Genomic DNA, 21,842 nt, shown 5'->3' with positions numbered 1-21,842 from the left:
CAGCAATAAGGCACTTCATTGCAGATTGTATCGGTATTTAGTAATCTTCAGTCGGGGCCCAATCCTGACATAATGGGCCTGATCCTCACTCAGGCAACTCTCTCTTTCAAGTCAATGAGAGTCTTACCTGAATAAGGGCTGCATGGGCAGCTCCACTGTGAGACCATCACATTACTTCTAGTAAAATGTGAAAACCCCTGACCAGTAACACTATGGATCTTATCTGATACCCTAGTCCCTAAAAAAAAAAAAAGGATTTAGTTAGCTGTGTGCGGCCTAAAACTATCCAGTCTCCCTGAAGAGAGGGCCCTGTCTAAAGCCCATTGAAGTCTTTCCAGTCACTCTTATTGGATTCAAATCGAGTTTGGATCAGGCTGGCCCGTGACACATATTCTTCTAATCACCATTAAGGGTTTCTGTAGTTGAATAGGTTTTTGTTTTTCCTTTTGATAATCCTTCCTTGCAATGTGATGCCTGACTTCACCTTTCTAAATATTTTAAGTTCCACAATTGGGAAATAACATGTACAAGTCGTGCAGAATAAATCAAACATATTTTATAGTATGAGTGACAAAAATCTCTAGAAAAGGTAAAAATAAAAAAATACCCTTTTCTATGATCAGCTAGATGTGATGAAACTGTATTTGTATACCTGCTGTATAGCACCTATATCTGCTATTTTAAAATGTGAGTATTTAAAATTACATCCATCATCCCTGCTACTCTGACCTTGTCCAGGCCCTCTATACATTTCTTCTCTGGCTTCTCCTCACCTTCTGCACAGGTTTAATCTCCCTGTTCTACTTTCCAAGACCTTTTACAGCCTGGCTTCCACTCACTTCTCTGCTCTTTTATCCTTTTGCTCCCCCTCACACTGATCAAGGTGTTCTACTAGCTGCTTTTCTCTTTCTCTCTCAGGCATTCATCCACACAGCTCCTATTCCTGGAACCCCTTCTCCTGGACTTGGCCCACCATCTGTCCAAGTCCCTTCTTAAAAAGCAATATTTCCAAAATGTCTTTGAACCATAATCCTCTCTGCAGAGGAGTATTAATAATCCCATGGCTGAACGTCATAACCACAAAACAAGTTAAAAAAGATAAATCCAAATGAAACTCATGGAACTAACAGACCGCATCGTGTATTTCACCATTCTTACACACTGCTTAATGTTTCAACTGTCTCTTCCCTTGTTTGTGCAGTGGATTGTCAATATAGATTTTACACTCATTAGGATAAACATTTAGGGCCTGATTCACTATTGCCCTGTTTCTGGTTTAGTTACTTACATCAGTGTGATGTAAGTATGATGTGTATGTACAATGCTACCGTTCTGATTTTGCATTGGTGTAATTGATTTCCAAAAGGGTATAGCAATGCCTTTCAGGAATCGGGCCTTTCATACATGTCTGTAGGGCAGAGTTACATTCAATTAATATTTATTAATGTTCATGTATTTTGTATTTTAGAAGACTTTCTAAGCCTACTCTCACCACTATGACATGAATGAAAAAAAAAAATCGGACTTGGATTCCTAGCTCACTTAAAATCTTCTGAAAATCCCATGCTTAAAAAACCATTAAGGCTGGGATTGTCAAAGGAGCCAAAGAGTTATACACCCAAATCCCACTGAATTTCAATATTTTTGGTTTCTTAGAAAATCCTGGCCTAAGATAGCAAATGTGGTTATTACTAGAAAAAGAAATACATCCAGAGTGTATATTTGTTTGTTATAGCAATTACTGATTCAGGGTCTGTGTCTCTTTGTTATAGAGAGAATAACTCAGGTGAAAACAGACATCTATGTTACCAGTTTTGGTCCAGTGTCAGACACAGAAATGGTAGGTTATAGCATATGAATCCTAAATCAGTATTATTTCTTTTGTTAAAATAACTGTAAAAATGATTATTTATTTTGAGACACATTATTAACAACTGGTTCTTTATGTCAGGAATACACGATTGATGTTTTTTTCCGACAAAGCTGGAAAGATGAAAGACTTCGATTCAAAGGACCGATGCAACGCCTCCCTCTTAACAATCTGCTTGCCAGCAAGATCTGGACCCCAGACACTTTCTTCCATAATGGTAAAAAATCTATAGCTCACAACATGACAACACCGAACAAACTTCTACGCCTTGAAGATGATGGCACTCTACTCTATACCATGAGGTAAAGACTTTTCTGATTTCTTTTTATTCTGACTCCCTAGTAGGTTTACAATTACTTACTTGGAATGTCAGATTTTTCTCACAATAGAATAAATAAAGTAGACTTTTTGCACATTTTTATGAGAATATCAAGAGAAAATGGAAAGCATAATCGCTGCCTACAACTACTAATTAATTTGCAGCTTCTGAACAATGCTAATGCTGACATATTTTCTTTGGTGAAATGGAATGCATATTCTCTGTGGAGTAGATGATTCAGTCCTACTGTTTTATGTAGGTCTGTACTCTCCTATTATTTTTTATTTCAACTGCTCTGCTGATGTGATGTGAGAGAGCTGTCTTTATGGCCAGAAAGATAAATCTGTCTCTGGTATAGTACATCTTGAACTCTTAAAGCTTCTGTTTGTTTCTAGTTCTAATTTAGCTAAAGGACAAGCCATCACTGGAATAAAGCCTTGCAGGCAGCAGATAGGGCATTACAAAGCTATTTAACAAGTGCACTTTTAAGACAAAGCTGGTACATTTTTTAGTCTTTGAGAATCAGATCTGTGTCTGAACTTTTCAAGGCCCTGCTTCTTATCTGATCTGATGATATTATGAAGCCTCATCAATTCTTAACCTAGATATTATATCAGTGATGTTAAAGCATGACCTGCTTTTTTTCAAATTCTCCTAGAACAACTCCTACATTATTGGAGCCTGCTTTGTTCATTATAAGTAATTCATCAGCAGTAATTAAGACTGCTTTGTATCTGTTATAGGGCTTTCATTGAGAGTGTAGTCATATGGACAGCACTTAAAAAGAGATTTAAAAAAATAGAGAAGAAAGTGTTTATCCTAAGCTTATCACATGAATATCTGCCAAATCTAAGCAACGCCTAAATCCCTGCTTCATAACTCTTCTTTGAAAAGAACGGAAAGATCTAGAAATGACTAGGAATTTAAAAAGAAAAAGAAAAAAGACTTTGTACTGAAATAAAGGTATTTTAAACAAAACAGCACAACTAAATAACCAATCCCATAGAGACACTATGGTTCGGTAACTCCCCAGACTTTCTCTATTCCTCATTGATGTTCTTTTTCACATGGATTGTCATTGTAGTGATCTCAATGGGATGTCCTGAAACAAACTGGGGGACATTAAAAACAACAAACAGTGTGTGTATTTGTGTTTACAATAGTTGCAAAAGAAATCCAAGTTTCCAAACTGTATTAAAGGGGCAGTAATTCTGTAATTCTGGTTTCACTGACACTGAGATTACCCTGGTGGAACTCCACTGACTGCCGTGCACTTGCTCCTAATAGACACTGGTGTATATAAAGTCAGAGTCAAGCTTACGGTCTACATGGAGCCAAGCTAGGTACCTTCTGTTGCGTGGCAGAAAATCACAAGTTTACAGCTAGCATGTGGTACTTGAGAGAGCATTTGTTTTACAACATTTAGGACATTGAGTTAACTCTTTCTGACTGCTTCAGTTCAGACAGCAAGTTAAGGCTACCTGGATTGCCAGTCACCACATAGTTTTCTTCCAGGCTACAGAAAAGCCCACAAAGTCCATGTAGCTCAACAATGTAAACTAATTTCTGATGTTATGGGGAAAGAGGGAAGGAAGGAGCAGAAATAATTTTACCATATATATCATAGTAGGGAATGGAATCCATCTCTTTTTAAACAGCCTACTTTCAACTTGATGATAATTTTAAAATTTCAAATAAAACAGTTGTGTCATCCTATTGTATGTGGCATCCTACTGAATTCTAGGCCAGGAGAGTGTCTGTGTAATACATAATCAGATCAAGATGTCTCTAAGGCACTGTGCTACATTAAGAGTGTCAACTCTTTCATAATTGGGCATTTCTGAGGTAGATTTCAATGGTAGAAATAATATGTAGTAGCTAATCCCTAAAGAAATGACTAATAGCTATAAAATGTCAAATTTCAAAAGTGTGACAAGGAGAAAGCACAATGTGTGTCAGTGGGTAAAGTTACACCCAACCCAGAGCTCTTAACTCATTGTGGGCATTGGCAGAGAACTCTCCATAGAGAAATTTCCATTTTTAAACAACAAAGGGTCTGAACTTCTCATGGGAAATTTGCCCGGAACTTATTGCAAAATGCTAAAGATGCACCTGTTTCCATGATCTCATGGAAAGGGCCACCTGCTTCAATACAGGAGGGGAAAAAACCCCATTGACGACACAGTCCTAGCTGTCACTTACTACCCCACACTGGAACCCATATGAGGTATCATCAAACCATTAAAACCCACATTCGATGGGGATCACATGCTGAAAGAAATCTTTCCTGAACCCCCTCTTCTGGCCTTCAAACAAACCCTCCAATGTCACCAAGCTCTTTATCAAAAGTGAGCTTCCTACAGACCAAGACACACCAACTCAAAGCGGCACCAGACCCTGCCAGAACAACAGATGCAGAACCTGCAGACATATCTCCACTGCTACAATGATCAATACTCCCACAACACACCTTTCAAGATTCATGGGTCATACACATGCCTATCACAACATATGGTATACCTCATCTAGTGCACTAAATACCCCAATAACAACTATGTTGGCGAAACAAGACAATCACTTCACTCTCGAATGAACTCACACAGAAAAATGATAAATGACAAAAAAAACCCTATCAAATGTGGGTGAACACTTTTCACAAAGTGATCACTCTGTATCTGACCTCTCAGTCCTCGTCCTCAAAGGACACCTGCAGAACAACTACAAAAGGTGACCCTGGGCACTTAAATTCATAACTCTGCTAGACACCAACAGGGACACTGATTTTATGGTTCATTATAACAGTTTGTAACACACCACACTGCCTGCTACTCCTAATTATCTACTTCAGCCACCCTATGCATACCAATCTAATCGTCAATTGCCCACTTCCTTTAAAGTGACTGCCTACCACATGTGTTATCCCATGGCATATGCTTAACAACTTGTCCCTAGCTCAGACACTCTGATTTTCTTCCCCAGACCTGAAGAAGAGCTCTCTGTAGCTCAAAAGCTTGGACCTTGCACTAACAGAAGTTGGTCCAATAAAAAATATTACCTCATCTACCATGTCTCTATGGCTAGGTCTACCCAGCAACTAGACACCTGTGGCTGGTCTATGCCAGCTGACTTGGGCTTGTGGTGTTCATGCAGCGGAATTGTTTCATTGCTATGTAGACTTCGGGACTTGAGCTGGAGCCTGGGCTCTGGGACCCTCCCACATAACAGGGTCCTAGAGCTGGGCTCCAACCTGAGCCAAGACATTTATACAGCAATGAAAGAAGTTCTGCAGCCCAAGCCCCAAAAGCCAGAGTCAGCTGGCGCGGGCCAGCCGCAGGTTTTTCTTTGCTGTGTAGACATAGCTACAGTCAGTTAAAACAAACTGAGGACAAATTGCAGCCCAGTGTAACTCCACCACCATTACATCAGGGCTAGATTTAGCCCATAAAGTTCAGAATCAAAGTGCAACCTGGGAAGCTTCTTACTGGCATAATCACATGAAAGACCTGGAGTCCATTCTAAAGGGATCAGCAAAAAGAAACCGGAAGCCAGATGCACCCCTCTGCTTCTATAGTCGGGGAAGCATGAATCTGTGGATCTAGGCTAAGGAGTGAGTTCTTGCTCTGTGGCTTCTCTTCAGGGTCCTGGGTCTGGGAATCCAGAAAGAAGGGAGGGATGCAGGGTTGAAGTGATGGCTACATCCCCACCAAAAACCTCAGGTGGGAAAATAAAATAGAGTCAGCGTAGTGGAGGGGAAGGACACAGCTCCTTTCTCACTGCTAAAAGCAGAAGGAAGCTTCCCCTCCCTACCCCGGCTTTGTTAAGCATCAGTTCCTTGCCTCCAGCTGGCCTGGTGAGGACTCCCCTTCCTGTTTTATAGTCTGCTGTAACCACTGCAGAATCTTTTGTGAATACCAGCATAAGATAAATGGTGCGTCAGCATTAACTAGCATAGGTCTCCTCCTAGACACCGTAAATCCCTCTCCCCACCACTCTCATGGTCTAGGGGTGTCACAGTGGCCAATCAGGGGCCTATCAGCAGTGTGGAGGCACAAGGCCTCAGCATGAGGATATGCCTTGCTTCTTGTGGCCTCCACCAGATGTTCTTGGTGGTCTGTGAATTTTTGGGACAACCCCCTGCCAACGTGGGGGGCTTTTCCCATCCATCTCTGAGGAAGAATTGGGAGGAAGTGTATGGAGTTTCCCAGCCTGCATGCAGCAATAATCTGTATATGGGGAGAATCGGGACCTGTGCCATGGCTGGAGATATCTGAATTACTTTCATAGCCTTCTGTTTGGGCTGTCTGAATGATTACCCAAGAGGAGGAGGAGGAAGAGAGCAGTGTGAGCAGTGCCCTGCAATCTCTTTTGAATTCCAAATGTATAGTATTTAATCAGGTTAGCAAGAGACTATGGAAAAGTCTTATTGGCTAGGATTTTCACAGAATAGTTATTTGAAAGATGGAACAAAGCAAGTGATAAAGACCTACGTGTTGAGAAAAAGAGACCCACACATGTTATGGACTAGCTTGTAAAAAAAAACCCTAAACAGAACACAACAAGGAATATCATAAATGTGAGCGAAACAGGTAAACCCTGAAAGTGTGAGAACTTTAGAATGTGAATCAAAATACGAGGCGAAAAAACTCTACTAGATTATAACCTGAAGTTGTGCCACTGTACAAACAGATATGATGCTTTATTTTAATAGCCTATACACAGTAATAGGATCACATGCAAAATAGTACTCACCCAGTCACTTCTATTTAAATGAAAAGCAGTTTTATGATAATTTTGGTTTCAAACTTTCTGCTTTAGAATATTTGAAGAAATATATTTTCATTATGATGAAAATACATTGTTTGAATTTTGCATTTTATATTGAATTTTATATTGTCTAGGACAGAAATAAAGGAACTATTTTAAGTCTTTTTGCCAGTGAAGTATTAAAAAGATGCTTCTATGCATGCATGTTATCAAAGTCCCTCTACATCACAATAAAACCAAAATTTACCATATAGACTGATTTCACAGAACAATTACTTTACAACAGTGTTTTATGAGGTAAAAACCAGAAAGTTGATTTTCATTTGTTTAGTCTTATTTGGTTTTTTTTGCTAATAAGGTTTATACTGTTCAAACCCAGGTCATGTAATTAGTTTGCAAATTCTATTCCTACCCATAGAGGGGAGTATTGTCTTTATCTGCATTTCTGAAGTGTCTATTTTTAATATGAGCAATGGACTTACATATGCTAACAAAGGAATCTCTTCTTCAGTTGGTCTACATAGTGATTTCATAACTTTGTGAAGGCAGGAAAAAAGTTCAAGATTTTTTTACTGTTAATTTAAAAAAATCTAGTATATCTCATTATACCAGAACTAAAAGCACAAGGCAGCTATGTGAAAATACATTTGTGAAGCTCACTTGTTACATAAAGCTTTTGAAAAATGAGGGCAGCAGATAAGAAATCTTTGTTCCTGCTAAAGAGAATCAAAACAGCTAAGTGAACTGGTTATTTTATATTTATTTTTATTTTTTGCAATTGGAATGGAGTAAAAAGGAAGAGGAGCACTGGTAAACTTTCAGTGTTAAACCTCTATAACAGTGGTTCCCAAACTGGGGTTCGTGAACCCCTGGGGGTTCACGAAATGTTATAGGGGGTTCTCGGGAAAAAATTCCCTAATGGCGGACAGAGCTGTCCCTAGGGACCTCAGGCAGCACGGGGCCAGCAGCCTGGAGCCCCTGTACTTCCAAGAGCGAAGCAGATCAAAGCAAGCCTATCTATCACACTGAGGAGATTTAAACTTCAAGACTCCTTATAAGAAAAGGAAAGTGAGGTGGATATTTTTTGCTGTTTTTAAAATGAAATAGGCAGCTAGTATTGTTTTTAAAATTATTATGAAGAACAAGTTTAAGCTTTGTTGTAACATGTGTTGTTTGCCTGGACTGCTCAAGACCTGAATGCTTGTGTAGGAGGAACTCTTTGAGTTGACTTCTTAAATACCTTCCTGCTGTTTCACATCTGATACTCCTTGATGAAACATAGGAGCCTTGTCTTATAACAGGCTTATTCAAAGTGATACAAGCTACGAAAGTGAGATCTTGGAGTGTTGCAGTTTTCATAATGTAATAAAAATACTGTAATGATAGATAATAATTAATAATAAATAGTATGTCATAAGCATGTCATAAAAACAAATTGTGTATTTCCAAGATCACTGCTTTTATAATTTATACTCAGGTAAAGGAGAAAATCCCTGGAAATATTCATTTTTAGGAGGGTGTTTGCGAGACTTGACATTTTCGTGGAAGGGATTCACAGGTTGTTAAAGTTTGGGAACCACTGCTCTATAATGAAATTGTGGGAGCATTAGTCTGCATTTTTAGCTAAAATGTGTGAAAAAGTAATGTGTGTACCAGAACTGTGTTTTTAACCACAATTTAATTTCTGACCAGCTGTTCTTAGGAAATTATAATCATTTCAAAAACTGCATATCTATCCTTGTACAAATATGAAAATATACAAATATCGGTATTGTTCATGGAGGCCACATAATATTCAATAATATGGAACATATATAACTAAAATATCCACTTGATGGCAGCATATCCACATTTGTTGTTACCATTTACAGAATGGATACAGTTATCAATGCTCAAAACATTTTATGTAACATTAAGATCAAATATATTGGTTGCAAATATAATGCTCAGGTACATTTTAGTTTATAATCTATCCTTTCATGAAATATTTTAATGCAAAGTAAGCATTTGTATATTGTATAGATGTTAGATATTACAATTAATTAATGGGGAGTTATGGGGCTCTTTTCAAGAATCCCCCAGTAAAGGCCAACTTTCTCTTTTGAAAAAAAAAAGAGCTCTTTCAGTCAAAAATCTTGGTTGTTTTTCTTTACATATTCATCACAGCAGGACCCATGCCAGATATTGTCAATTCACAGCTGTGGATTTCATTATATGGACCTGACTGTGGAAGTAATTAGCAGACCTGTACTTTAGAAAGACAGGGCCAGTGTTCAGTCAATAATTGGCTAGATTGAATCCCTTTTGTTCAATCAGTGTAGTTTGTTCTCATTTCAGTACAAGAAACTATATTTACATATGTGTTCATATTTATAAGACTGCCTGGCCAGTGCTTTGAAAGCTGTACAGATATTAAAACAAATAAATAAGCAAACAAAACAAAACCAAAACAATTTCAATAAGTCTAAAAATAATTTAATCACATAGATTTCTTCTCTCCCTCCCACTCCCATTGCTTCCCTTTCATTCACTCTCAAGGTTCAATCAACTGCTTCCTCACCGCAGGACAAAACTGATTTTCCTAGGGACCCAATCCTGCAAAGTGCTGAAAAACTCCTGAGATGCTAAGCACTCTAAGCGCCCACTGATCCAATTCAGGGTCTGGCAGACCAAAGGGGAACCAGAGTCAAGAGCCCTTTGACACTAGGGTCCTCCTGTTTAAACCAGGGAGCTATCAGCTCAAGCACCTCAGTTGCTCTCTCGCCTCAAGTGATACCATCACAGTTCTGGAACAAGGTTGTGAACCAGGATCCATTAGTCAAAAACAAACAGCTTGGCTTACACTCAGAAGGAAAATCAGAGCGAAGTGTGGTATATAAAGTTTTTACTACAAGACATATCACGTAATAAACAGGCAATTGCATTCTGTACTAGCTGCAATTTCCAAGTGGTTTTTAGATGTAGCTTAAAATAGAGTACAATCTATCCTGTAGATAATAAAAGCATGGAAGACTATGTGGAGATCTGCATCATAAATAAAGGGTCTTTCACAACAAACTTCTGGTTGAAGAAAGTGATAAAAAAAAGCATTTCCTGGACATTTAGGAGAGCCAACAATAGCCTCAGGTTGCCAGTCATGTAGAACATAGCAAGCATATGCCTTCATGAAGGGTGGTTGATATAATCTATCATTCCATCTGGTTGTTTCCCCCATTCTGTAAGTCTTATCTGGATTCAGTGTCTATCAATTAGCTCTCATCCATCAAATCATAGAATTGTAGGATGGAAGGGACCTCAAGAGGTCTTCTAGTCAAGTCCCCTGCACTCAAGGCAGGACTAAGTATTATCTAGACCATCCCTGACAGGTGTTTGTCTAACCTATTCCTAAAAATCCCCAATGACAGAAATTCCACAACCTCCCTAGGCTATTTATTCCAATGCTTAACCACCCTGACAGTTAGGAGGCTTTTCCTAATGTCAAACCTAAATCACCCTTGCTGCAATTTAAGCCCATTGCTTCTTGTCCTATCCTCAGAGGTTAAAGAGAACAATTTACCTCCCTCCTCCTTGTAACAACCTTTTATGTACCTGAAAACTGTTATCATGTCCCACATCAGTTTTCTCTTCTCGAGACTAAACAAACCCAGTCTTTTCCATTGTTTCTCATAGGTCATGTTTTCTAGACCTTTAATCATTTTTGTTGCTCTTCTTGGGCTTTCTCCAATTTGTCCACATCTTTCCTGAAATGTGGTGCCCAGAACTGGACACAATACTCCACTTGAGGCCTAATCAGCACAGAGTAGAGCAGAAGAATTACTTCTCATGTCTTGCTTACAACACTCCCACAGGTGTTCTCAAACCCTTCAGGGGGCCGTGAGATTATTACATGGGGAGAGGGGTCGCAAGCTGTCAGCCCCCATCCCAGACCCTGTTTCACCTCCAGCATTTATAATAGTGCTAAATATAAAAAAGTGTTTTTAATTTATAAGGGGGGAGTCACACTCAGAGGCTAGCTGTGTGAAAAGGGGTCGCCAGTACAAAAGTTTGAGAACCACAGGGCTAATACATCCCAGAATGGTTTGCTTTTTTTGCAAGTGATACATTGTTGACTCATATTTAGCTTGTGATCCACTATCACCCACTGAGCCCTTTCCGCAGTACTCCTGCCTAGGCAGTTATTTCCCATTTTGTATGTGTGCAACTGATTATTTCTTCCTAAGTGGAGTACTTTGCATTTCTCCTTATTGAATTTCATCCTATTTACTTCAGACCCATTTCTCCAGTTTGTCCAGATCATTTCCAATTTTAATCCTATCCTCTAAAGCACTTGCAACCCCTCCCAGCTTGGTATCATCCACAAACTTTATATGTGTACTCTCTATGTCATTATCTAAATGATTGATGAAGATATTGAACAGAACTGAACCCAGAACTGATCCCTGCAGAACCCCACTCGATATGCCCTTCCATCTTGACTATGTCTCAGAAAGAAACTTTGTTTCTTCATCATTTGTTATAAAAGTTTCCCAAGACATAACAGATACTCACCTTATTCATCAGATATCTTTTTAGATCAAGGTTAAGTGGGTACTGCAGTGAATGTAGCAATTTATACATACCACAAAATGGCTTTTGTTATCATGTTTATTCACAAAAGCATCTAATGAGAGCATATTGCAGATTACTAAATCATATGGATCATTGTACTTATTTTGTGGAAGAAGAACAGTAACAGAATCAGGTATCTGTCATGAATATAATGAAACAGTGTTATTCTGTTTTCTTTATTACATCTCTAATCTTTAGTATTCCCTGGAGGGATTTTCCCCCTCCCTGTGGTTGTGAGGAAACAATTTTCCCAGCTGTCCCTTAAAAACAAAACAAACCCCAGTCCATACTCTACAGAGTCCAAACTCACCACTTTCCTAGGGTTTGGCTTCACTGGTTGGGAGGAGATGAAGAAATCAGTTCTAAGGTTAATTTTAAAAGTTTAGCTCAAACCTGTTCCCCGACTTCCCTCCTAAAGTTCCTTTCACAGACTGCTCTACCAATACCTAAAATCTGTCCCCTCGGAGAGCCACACCCATGGCTTTTTTCCCTATGTGGTGTAATGAGTGAGCCAGCAAAGTCCACTTGACCCTTTCCAAGCAGGATCAATAGCTGCAAAAATGGGGGTGAGATGAGTTTCAAGCAAACACTGCCAGCCTAGTTTAACAAAGAATGGCAACTGGCCTTAAAGAGTGGGGAGGCAGTTTTGAAACCCTGTGCCCGCTACTTTCCAGTTTGGAGGCTGCTGGCTGGTATAAGAGGTTCCTGCCACCATCTGCACCGCCTTGGTGCAGGTGGCTGCCTTCCCATACTTGCATCTCTCATGGCTGGCAGCTGCAGGTGCCATTCTGGAAGGTGTTTTTGAAAGGGCAAGGCAGCAGGCACATACTTTCCAAGGAACCTTCAATTGCTTTTCTCACTCTTTAGCAGCAGCAGCAGCTCCCTGCAGAGAGGGTAGCTATTTGATAGCTTTCCTCAACTTCTGGTTGTCTTCTTTCCTCTCTAGCATACTCTGTGGCTCCTCCTCTCCCTTCTCAGTCAACCAGAGATAGGAAGTTGGGAATCTCTTGTAGCCTGACTGCTCCCTATGGCAGTGATGGCTCTCTCAGGACTTCCTGAACTCCTGGGTCCCAAGCACCTTCTGGAGCCCACTCTGAATGTAGGATGTGGATCTATATGGTCCCAAAGATCTGCCCTTAATCGCTCATTGCATCTGTGACTTGAAAATAGTTCATTCCCAGTACAGTGAAAACTGTTCAGCTACACAAAAGTATCTGCTGAATTTTAGCAAAGGATTAATGCTTAATTCTCAATGCTCAAAAGGTGAATTTTTCTCTCGTGACTTTTCCTGACTTTGTGAAATCTTGCAGTTTGAATCACTATGTATGTATTTGTGTTAGTTGTAGAATATGTTTTGCTGGAATTTAACCCCCTAGAAACCCCCTGTAAGATGGGTTATATCCTCTGTTTAGTTGCTTAACATTTGTGCAGCACTTTGAACATGTAAAACACCATAAAACTACTAAGGATTAGGTGGTAACACAACAGCAGCTATTGCTGAAGTTTCTTACACACACTGGGTGAAATCTTTGCTCCATTGAAGGCATCCTTCCATTCTAAAGGGTTTGGGTTTTTTTTTCCAGTTGCTTACAACTTTGTCAAACTTTCACTTTTTGGACAGAAATGTTCCATGTCTGGTCAAGGCCCAAGAGTTATTTTTATTTATCAAAAATTTGAGTAAAAATAATTCAGTGGGCTTTTGAGTACAAAGGCAGTAAAACAAAACAACTCCCCCCACCCCCGCAAAGCCACACGCTTGCTCTCATAATATTTTTTAGAACTTTATTTTTAATAATTCCTGTGCCTCAGCACAACCAGGGAGAAGTTTTAGTTGGGGACAGTCCCTAGGTCAGACATGTGTTTTGTTGGACCCATTAAAATCTAATTTGAATGGACTGTATTCTAAAGGTTTAACAAAACCCTGTTCCATTCATGCACACAAAAGGCCTATTTTTACTCTCCCTTACACAATTGTAAACCAGGAGTAACTCCATTGTAGTGAACTGTGTAAAACTGGTGTGTGTGAAAGGATATTCAAAAGTTCTTTAATAATGACCAACCAGTGTTCTACTAGCACTGTGCATGCATGCATATCTAAGCTGAGTGGAATTTTTGTTCGTTGAAGGTGTGTGTCTGGAAGGAGACAGGACTTCAGCTGTGTCCTGCTTCTTTCCAGGTGATGTTTAAAGGTGAAGACCAAGTATAAATTTGTCTGCCACTTCTGGGTATGGAACATCGGTGCATTCTGCACATTCCTGTCATCTTCTGTCCCTGCCCTATTTGCAATGCGTTTCCAGAAGCAAGTGTGGGTGTATCCCCACCAACTTCTCTACAGAATTGACAGAGATGGCTGCCATGCTGCTTTCTGTAGAAATAAATTGTTTTGAGTTACAAGTGCATTTTCTGAGCCAATCTTTTTTGGACCCTCATATTTTAGTGAAGAGCTAATATTTGAGGGCACCAGGACAATGCAAAACAATATGGTGAAAATGCATGATATTTCAAAGCCATTGCTCATCCATATTGCCCAGCCCTATTATGCACCAATAATATGTTGTAATGAATGGTATAAAGTACCCAGTAAAGGATAATGATTTTGTAACAGGTTGTTTATGACATCATCCATTAAGCATTTTAAAATTTAAAATGTACTAGCTATGCAATGTTATGAATAACACATCTGAGAATAAATTATTGGGATATTTCCGTGTATTGTTTAGGGACAGTCTGGCACAGAACTTTTGTACAAATGCACAGAAGGTGCATAGCACCTCACACTGCATGTGAGGGTCAGGGATGGTTACAGTCCCTGGGTACAGAGGCTTCTTCCTTCCTTGAACCCTTAGAGGTCCACATAGCCCCCAAGGGAGGAGATGAGACTATGGCCCTAATGGTGCCTTCCACCACTCAAACATTAGGGATAGCAGATTGCACCATGCACTACCCTAAAAGACAGAGCAGTTTGCGCACTGCCTACTCGGATAAGAAAGCTTGGTGAGGGATTATGCCTGGCCCGGGGGCTGTGCAGCTCCACATAGCCCCAATGTAAGGTTGTGCCCTAAAGGCACAATCAAACCCTTTGAAATTAAATTACATATAAATGTCACCTTTTCATTTAAAGAGATTTGGAGGATTTTAATTCCAATCAACTTCATTGAGTGGCTGGTGTTTTCCTCTGAAACTGAAGGAAAGTACACATCCAGCAGCACTGATTTGACACAGAAACTGTTAGTAGGAGGAACTGGAGAAGTTCTGTGCACTGGGCATTCAGGGCTCTACCCTGCAAGCTGCTGAGCGCTCTGGCCCTAATAGTGGTTTGTGGGTTCAGGGAGAGCGTGCTCAGCACCTTACAGGATCCAGGCCTCAAGCAGTTATTTTAAGGCCAGCACAAGAAGTCAGTTTCTAATATGAAATTCTCTTGCAGTTTCACTAAGTGGTGCCCAAATTCTAATACCATACATGGATCAGAGTCCAATGTGTCTTTCCTTAAAAATATAGATATGTAGGGGTCGTGTTGTCTCTTTTTTATTTAATGTAAATGTTATTTTAGAGGAGAGGTAGCATGTGCTGCTGGATACAGCATTGTGCTTGAAGTGCAGGGAGCTGAGGTCTATTCCCAGCTCTGCCCCTGATCCCTGTTGTTTGATAACGGATGAGTCCTTGGCACCCTGTGCCTCAGTTTCCCTATCTGTGGACATGGCAGAATTTGATTTTTTTTTTAAATAAGTTTGACAGAGATCAGTTTATTTTGAAGCATTTATTTTCCAATTTTTAATCGATTTAAAATTTCACAGTTGTGGGAAATTATGGTGGGGTGTCACAAAACGTGTGGGTGGGTGGAGGGAAGAAAATAATTAGTGACCGTAGATGTTGCGATTCAAAAAGTTGAAGTTTGATAACTGTTAAAAACACAAATTGTCAACATAAATATCCTTAAATCAACCTCTAATAAGTTCTCAAGCAACATTTTTCTTACTATCTGGAAATTTCAATGGAAATATTTGTCAGTTTGTGTGTGTATCATGAAATCAACTTCTACTGATAAAAATCTAATCCTGACAAGCATACCTAGCTCTAAAATGGAAATAATGATACCTACCATCCTTTGAACTCTATAGATGAAAAGTGTTCTAAATAAAAAGACAGATGGGAACTGAAATAAGTCGATCGGGTATATTACAACATTTGGAGTAAGGTGCTGTCCTATGAACACATCAAAGAAATTTCATGTGTGGAAGTACTTGCTTGACATAGAGAACAAAACAAGTGGAAGGGAGGCCACTTTTATTGTTATCCATCCCTGTGGCATGTTATTTTGAATGACTTTTAAAAAGGAAGAGAGAGAGAAGTACTGGACTGGAGCCTGGATACAGCTACTGCCAAGACTGATGTCCTAGCAGCCAACCTCTGCATACATTAATTGCTCCTCTTGAATGGCTATTCAGCTAGATCCACTCCTGCTGGTGCAGCAGATTGAAGTTGTAACCAAGTGGGATTTGCCCTTGCAGAAAGGCTGGCAGTGTTTGCATCTCTCTCCTTCTCTGAGGTAGCCACTGGGCTAAGAAGAGATCTAGTTCTAGGCTGCGTGGAAGGTGAGGCAAGACAAAGGTTAGGTGAGTCAGCAAGTCTGGACTGTGCCAGACAGCTCTGGGTCCCTTGTAAGTTGGGAGTGTGGCAGGCAACTTTCCCACTACTGCTCCTCCCACCCTGTAGACTTTAGGTCACTGGGACCCAACAGGTTTGGGTTAAATGTATGGAATTTGCCAAAACACAGGACTGACTACAGCTCACTTGCTGTAGATATTACAGTTACAATTACAGACCCAGATAGAGAGGTTTATTAGAAACAGAGTGAATATATGGGCCTGACCACTTATCAGGAGAACACATTTTATTGCCTATGGGGATGTGGTATGTTCTGTTGCTGTGGGTGCATGATTCTCTTTGGAGATAATAATGGTTCTATGTGTGATGGTTATAGAATTACAATTGCAGAACAGGTGGGGAGAAAATGCTTTTGTTGAAACTCACTCAGTACAACATCTAGCTTGACCCAGAGCCTCCAGAGGCTACATTGCTTCTGGAGTCTTGCATAGAAGCTATCTGGATTCTAACTGTGAAGAGATGCAAGAGAAAGAGGAAGGAGAGTTACCAAGAGAAGAAAGTCAATTTGTTGGAGGTTTGAGTCCAAAACTTGTGAGTATGGGAAAGCTGGGGTCCTTCTTATACAGGCCCCACTCCCACAAAGTACATCCATGCTTAATGTTCAAAATGTGCTTAAACATTTTGCTGGATGGGTTGATAGCTGTTGAAAGTAGCCGTACCCTCAAAACCATGTTACCGTCCCCTCTATTTTATTTTCTGGGTTTTGAGGGTTTTTTTTAACTTCCTTGCCTCAGGGCAGGTGACTCGAACCTCACCTATTGCTCTTTCTTCATCTTAGAAGCAGCATTTCCTGTCTGTGATTGGGAAATTGTGTATCATTTCTATCAAGCTGGATTTTCTCTCTCACTTTACTGCTGTTGTTACCTTTCCATCTCTATTATGTATAGGGCCCTACCAAATTTATGGTCCATTTTGGTCAATTTCATGGTCATAGGATTTTAAAAATCATAAATGTCATGATTTCCGCTATTTACATTTGAAATTTCACAGTGTTGTAATTGTAGGTGTCCTGAGCCAAAAAGGAGTTGTGATGGAGTCGCAAGGTCATTGTAGGTGGAGTTGTGGTACTGCTACCCTTACTTCTGTGGTGATTCTGGTGGCAGCGCTGCCTTCAGAGTATCTGGGGAATGGTGGCTGCTGGCAGAGAACCCAGCTATGAAGGCAGAGCCGCTGCCAGCAGCAGCACAGAAGTAAGGATGGCATGGTATGGTATTGTCACCCTTACTTCTGCGCTGCTGCCTGCAGAGCTGGGCCCTCAGTCAGCAGCCACCACTCTTTGGCCACCAAGCTCTGCAGGTAACAGCACAGAAGTGAGGGTGGCATGGTCTGGCACTGCCATCAGAGCTGGGTGCCCTGCTAACAGCTGGTGCTCTCCAGCTGCCCAGATCTGAAGGCAGCGCTGAAGTAAGAGTAACAATACCACAACCTCCATAAAATGACCTTGTGAGCCCCTGCAACTTCCATTTGGGTCCGGACCCCCAATTTGAGAAACGCTGATCTTCCTCGTGAAATCTGTATAGTATAGGGTAAAAGCACACAAAAGACCAGATTTCACGGGGGAGACCAGAGTTCATGGTCTGTGACATGTTTTTCATGGTCATGAATTTGGTAGGGCCCTAATTATGTGTCCCCACTGTTTTCTGTCTTTTCTTCCCCTTGCACACCTGTTCCTCTTCTCCCCCACATTACCATTCTCCTCATCCTACACTGTCTCAGTCCTCTCACAGTACCAACGCAATGGATGGGTCAGAGAGTGTTAATCTTCTTTTATCCTAATCCCCTTGACCTCTCCACCTCCAAAAAGCTGTTGCAGAAACTACAGCTCTAGAACCTTCAGGCAGTGGTACATAGGCTGGTAGTGTGATTGTTTCCCCAAAAACTAGTCAGATATATGGACCACTCTGGTAATGCACTAGTGTATTGTATTGAAGGGGGCTGGCTGAACAAAAGGCCATGTGTATGACTTTGTGAAGGCTAAAATTATAACAGAGTTAAAAAAAAGAACTAGATAAATTCATGGAGGATAGGCCCATCAATGGCTATTATCCAAGGTGATCACAGATACAACCAGATGCTCTGAGTGTTGCTAGCCTCTGTTTGCCAGAAGCCGGGCTGGATGACACGGGATGGATCACTTGATGATCCCCTTTCTGTTCATTCTCTCTGAAGCATCTGGCACCCGCCACTGTCAGAAGACAGGATATGGGGCAAGATGGACCATTGGTCTGACTCAGTATGGGCATTCTTATCACTGCAGTACTTTATTCTCCCTGTGGAGAGAAGGCTATGTATCCAGAATATGCACTTCAGCATGGTGATATGAAGCATTTAGTGCATAGTCAGGCAATGTGGCTGCATGAACATGTTCTCATGACAGGAAAGTGTATTTCAAGGAGCTATTTGCTCAGCCACAGATTTGATCTAAGGAAAGAAGTTTCTCACTGAGCTACCAGAGCTGTGCTCCACAGGCTTCAGCATGGTACAGAGATAAAAACATTGTGCCTCTGACCTACAGAATCTGAAAATGGAATGTCTGCATAACAGTCTTGAGTTTTATTCCAACGTAGGAGAGCATGTGGACATTCCTAATATGAAGCAGAGAGCTGAATCCTGCTTTTCTTACCCATATTTTTAAATACTTCTATTCTGGTAGCTTCTAAAGGGTTCAGTGGAAATCTAGATTTTTGCTTTAACTTGGTGAAAAATTGAAATTTTCCTCAGAAACCAAACATCCAAAACCCCAGATATTTTGATTTGGCTGTGCTGCTGCAGTGCCTCCTGGGAATTGTCATTTAGCTGCACTTTAAAGACACAAACAAACCAAGGGCATGGGCTACAACATACTAGTTCTCTTACATGCAAATAGTACCAGTGATTTCATTGGGATTATTTATATAGATAAAGACTGCTCATCTGAATAAAAGTTAAAAGATCAAGCCCATGTCACAAGCACTTATCCATATTGTATATCACATCCCATGTAACCAGAGAATTGCTCTGATTTCACAGAAGTCCCCATGTAAAGTATGTTTATGTAAGCACTCAGATACCATAGTGAAGGGCCTCCATAGTGCTGAGTAAAATGAAGATTTTGTTTCTTTTTTCTTCTCACAGATTGACCATTTCTGCTGAATGCCCCATGCAGCTCGAAGACTTCCCCATGGATGCACATGCTTGCCCGCTAAAATTTGGAAGCTGTAAGTTCCTGTCACAATTAAGAATATTGAATATAGTTTTGATTTGGCTTGTCATTTTCAGCCAGTACAGTTTGTGTGCATCTTTCACTAGATATGGTTAATCTGATCCCACTCAATCTTCCCCCCGAGCTCTTAATCTCCAATAGATGGCAAACTATGTGTAGCACTGCTACTTTCCAGATCATGTATCCCTCTTGGCAACCTGTGTGTCACAAGGATGACAGGTAGTGGGGGTATTTTAACAATGCCTATTCAGTACTAGATGCAACCAAATCACTTTTTTAATAATTGTGGTTTTTACATTTATGGAAAAGTGGAACTTTCAGTGTCAACTGTGCTCTTACAGGGTTTCCATATGTACTATTTGGTCATTTTCTATTGATTACAAATATACAGTACAGATATCTAGAGGTTAGCAAAACAGGAAAATCTGCCCATCTTGTCTTTGATAAATCTAGTCCTATATCTTATTACATGAACCTGCGTACATACACATATAAACATTATACATATACGCACACTACTGTTTGTATCTACAGACACACACATTATCCTCTAAATTGCATGTTGAAGTGCTGATTTTTCTTGATACCCTGAATCTATAATCTACCATAATGCTGTCCTGCCAGCAGCTTACTTTAAAAATAACCTGAGGGGATTGTATGGCTATATTTAAATACAAAGCTCTTAATTAAAGTACAGACTAGGCTACTAGAGTAGACATTTTTTCTTTCAGTAATCGAAACGCAGATTCCAGGTGCAACGAAAGTCTCCCAAGGCTTTTGAAGTTACCAGTCAGTGTTTTTAATCGAGTCTCTGGAACAAGTTAACTCCCTCCCCCCATATCACTCCCCCCCATATCTTTTTTTCTAAACATCATATCAGTGTAAATTCTCTAATCCTACCAAGATTAATCTTTGCTTTTATCTGCTGTATGTGTGCTTGTTTAATATTGGTTATGCATTGTCTTCTTGTGATCATGTGATAACAAGTAAAAATACTATATACAGTAATGATTACCAAACTTAGTCACTTGATTTCCCTTCCCTTGAAGTGCAAAAAAGACTCAGTTTCATCTGTGTAGACCCAAATGTTTCTTACAGGGTCACTATAGGTTCAAGTGCATCAGTTGAGTGCAATGATGTTAACCTATGACAATATAATTTGAAGTCCTGTCACTCACTTGCATTACAAGATCCTAACTTAAAGGTTTAAGAGCAGACTATCGATTTCACTCCAAACTCATAAAATGTGATATGTGCATTCACATGAAAATATGATTTGTGTGAGAGAAGCTAATTACATGCTGCAATACAAATTTGGAAAGAATTCCACCCTCTAAGTTATTCCCAACATCATGGTATCTAAGCACCCCACAATCTTTCATGTATTTATCCTCATAATGCCCCTGTGAGATACGGAAGTGCTACTATCCCCATTGTACAGATGGGGAACTGAGGCATAGAATGTCAAAGTGACTTACCCAAGATAACCAAGGAAATTTGTGATAAAGCAGGGAATTGAACCTACATTTCTCAACTCTTAAATTAGTACCCTAACCACTGGACCATTCTTCCTCTCCCATTAAGGGTTTCAGATGTTTGCTAATGTTCTTTGATATAGTGACAGCTATGGCTTTTAAAGTGAAACCTGGTTAGCTATTAGTTCATAATGTAGAAGTATGCCATTGGGTAGATTTAAGGGCCTTACTGAATTTACAGTAAAGAATCCCTATGTGCATGCTGCAGAGTGTAAGAAGTACCTTTATACTGTAACAAGTATTTAGTTTAGCAGAGGCTCCAATTCAGCAAAGCATTTAAGCATATACTTAAAGATAAGCAAGTGCAGTGCTTAAGTGCTTTGCCAAAGCAGGTCCAATATGATTCAGTTTACTTCCCCTCTTTCCCCTCTCCCCCACCCTGACAGAGGTTCAAAAATGTAAATAAACCCATAAGAAGGCAAGACAAAAAGTTATGCCACTGGTTTGAGTAAAGCCCACAAAACATTTAGAAATAAGTTTTAAAAAATGCACTTGGAGGTTGCACTTATCTAAATGTAAAGTTATATGTCTGATGTGCCAAGAAGTGCAGGGAGTGGTGGGGGGCGAGGGCTTTTGGCAAATAAATAATTTTAAGCTTACAAAGAAAAATAAAAGGTGGCATTATTTATTACTTTTGTGACAAAGGCCACTCTAACTCTTACCACTTGACACATTTAATTTGTCCTCTGCAAGTCATCTTCAACATGTCCCACTGTGTCTAGGCATTGAACCGTTTGGTGTGTGACACAGCTCACTGTTTGAACACACCTGTAATTCCTAGATATATAGGGACAAGTTATGGGAAGTCTTTTAGCATTCTGAATGTCTTTATTGTAGATGAAACACCACCTAGGCACTTGTGAGAGCTGTATTGTGATT

General features: G+C 40.0%; 1 protein-coding gene across 1 annotated transcript in view; it reads left to right on the top strand.

Annotated features, from left to right (window-relative positions):
- The window catches only part of GABRA5 (gamma-aminobutyric acid type A receptor subunit alpha5), an 80,712-nt gene that overhangs the window by 14,642 nt on the left and 44,228 nt on the right, over positions 1-21,842 (top strand). The window contains exons 4-6 of the mRNA XM_034757917.1: positions 1,773-1,840; positions 1,952-2,172; positions 19,341-19,423. Of these exons, the coding sequence (XP_034613808.1) occupies positions 1,773-1,840; positions 1,952-2,172; positions 19,341-19,423 (372 nt within the window). The remainder of the gene's footprint in view (positions 1-1,772; positions 1,841-1,951; positions 2,173-19,340; positions 19,424-21,842) is intronic.

The sequence above is a fragment of the Trachemys scripta genome, chromosome 1 (assembly GCF_013100865.1).
Source record: "Trachemys scripta elegans isolate TJP31775 chromosome 1, CAS_Tse_1.0, whole genome shotgun sequence".
NCBI classification, from domain to species: domain Eukaryota; kingdom Metazoa; phylum Chordata; order Testudines; family Emydidae; genus Trachemys; species Trachemys scripta.
The sequence above is the reverse complement of the archived record's forward strand: the minus strand, read 5'-3'. Positions and strand labels throughout refer to the sequence as shown.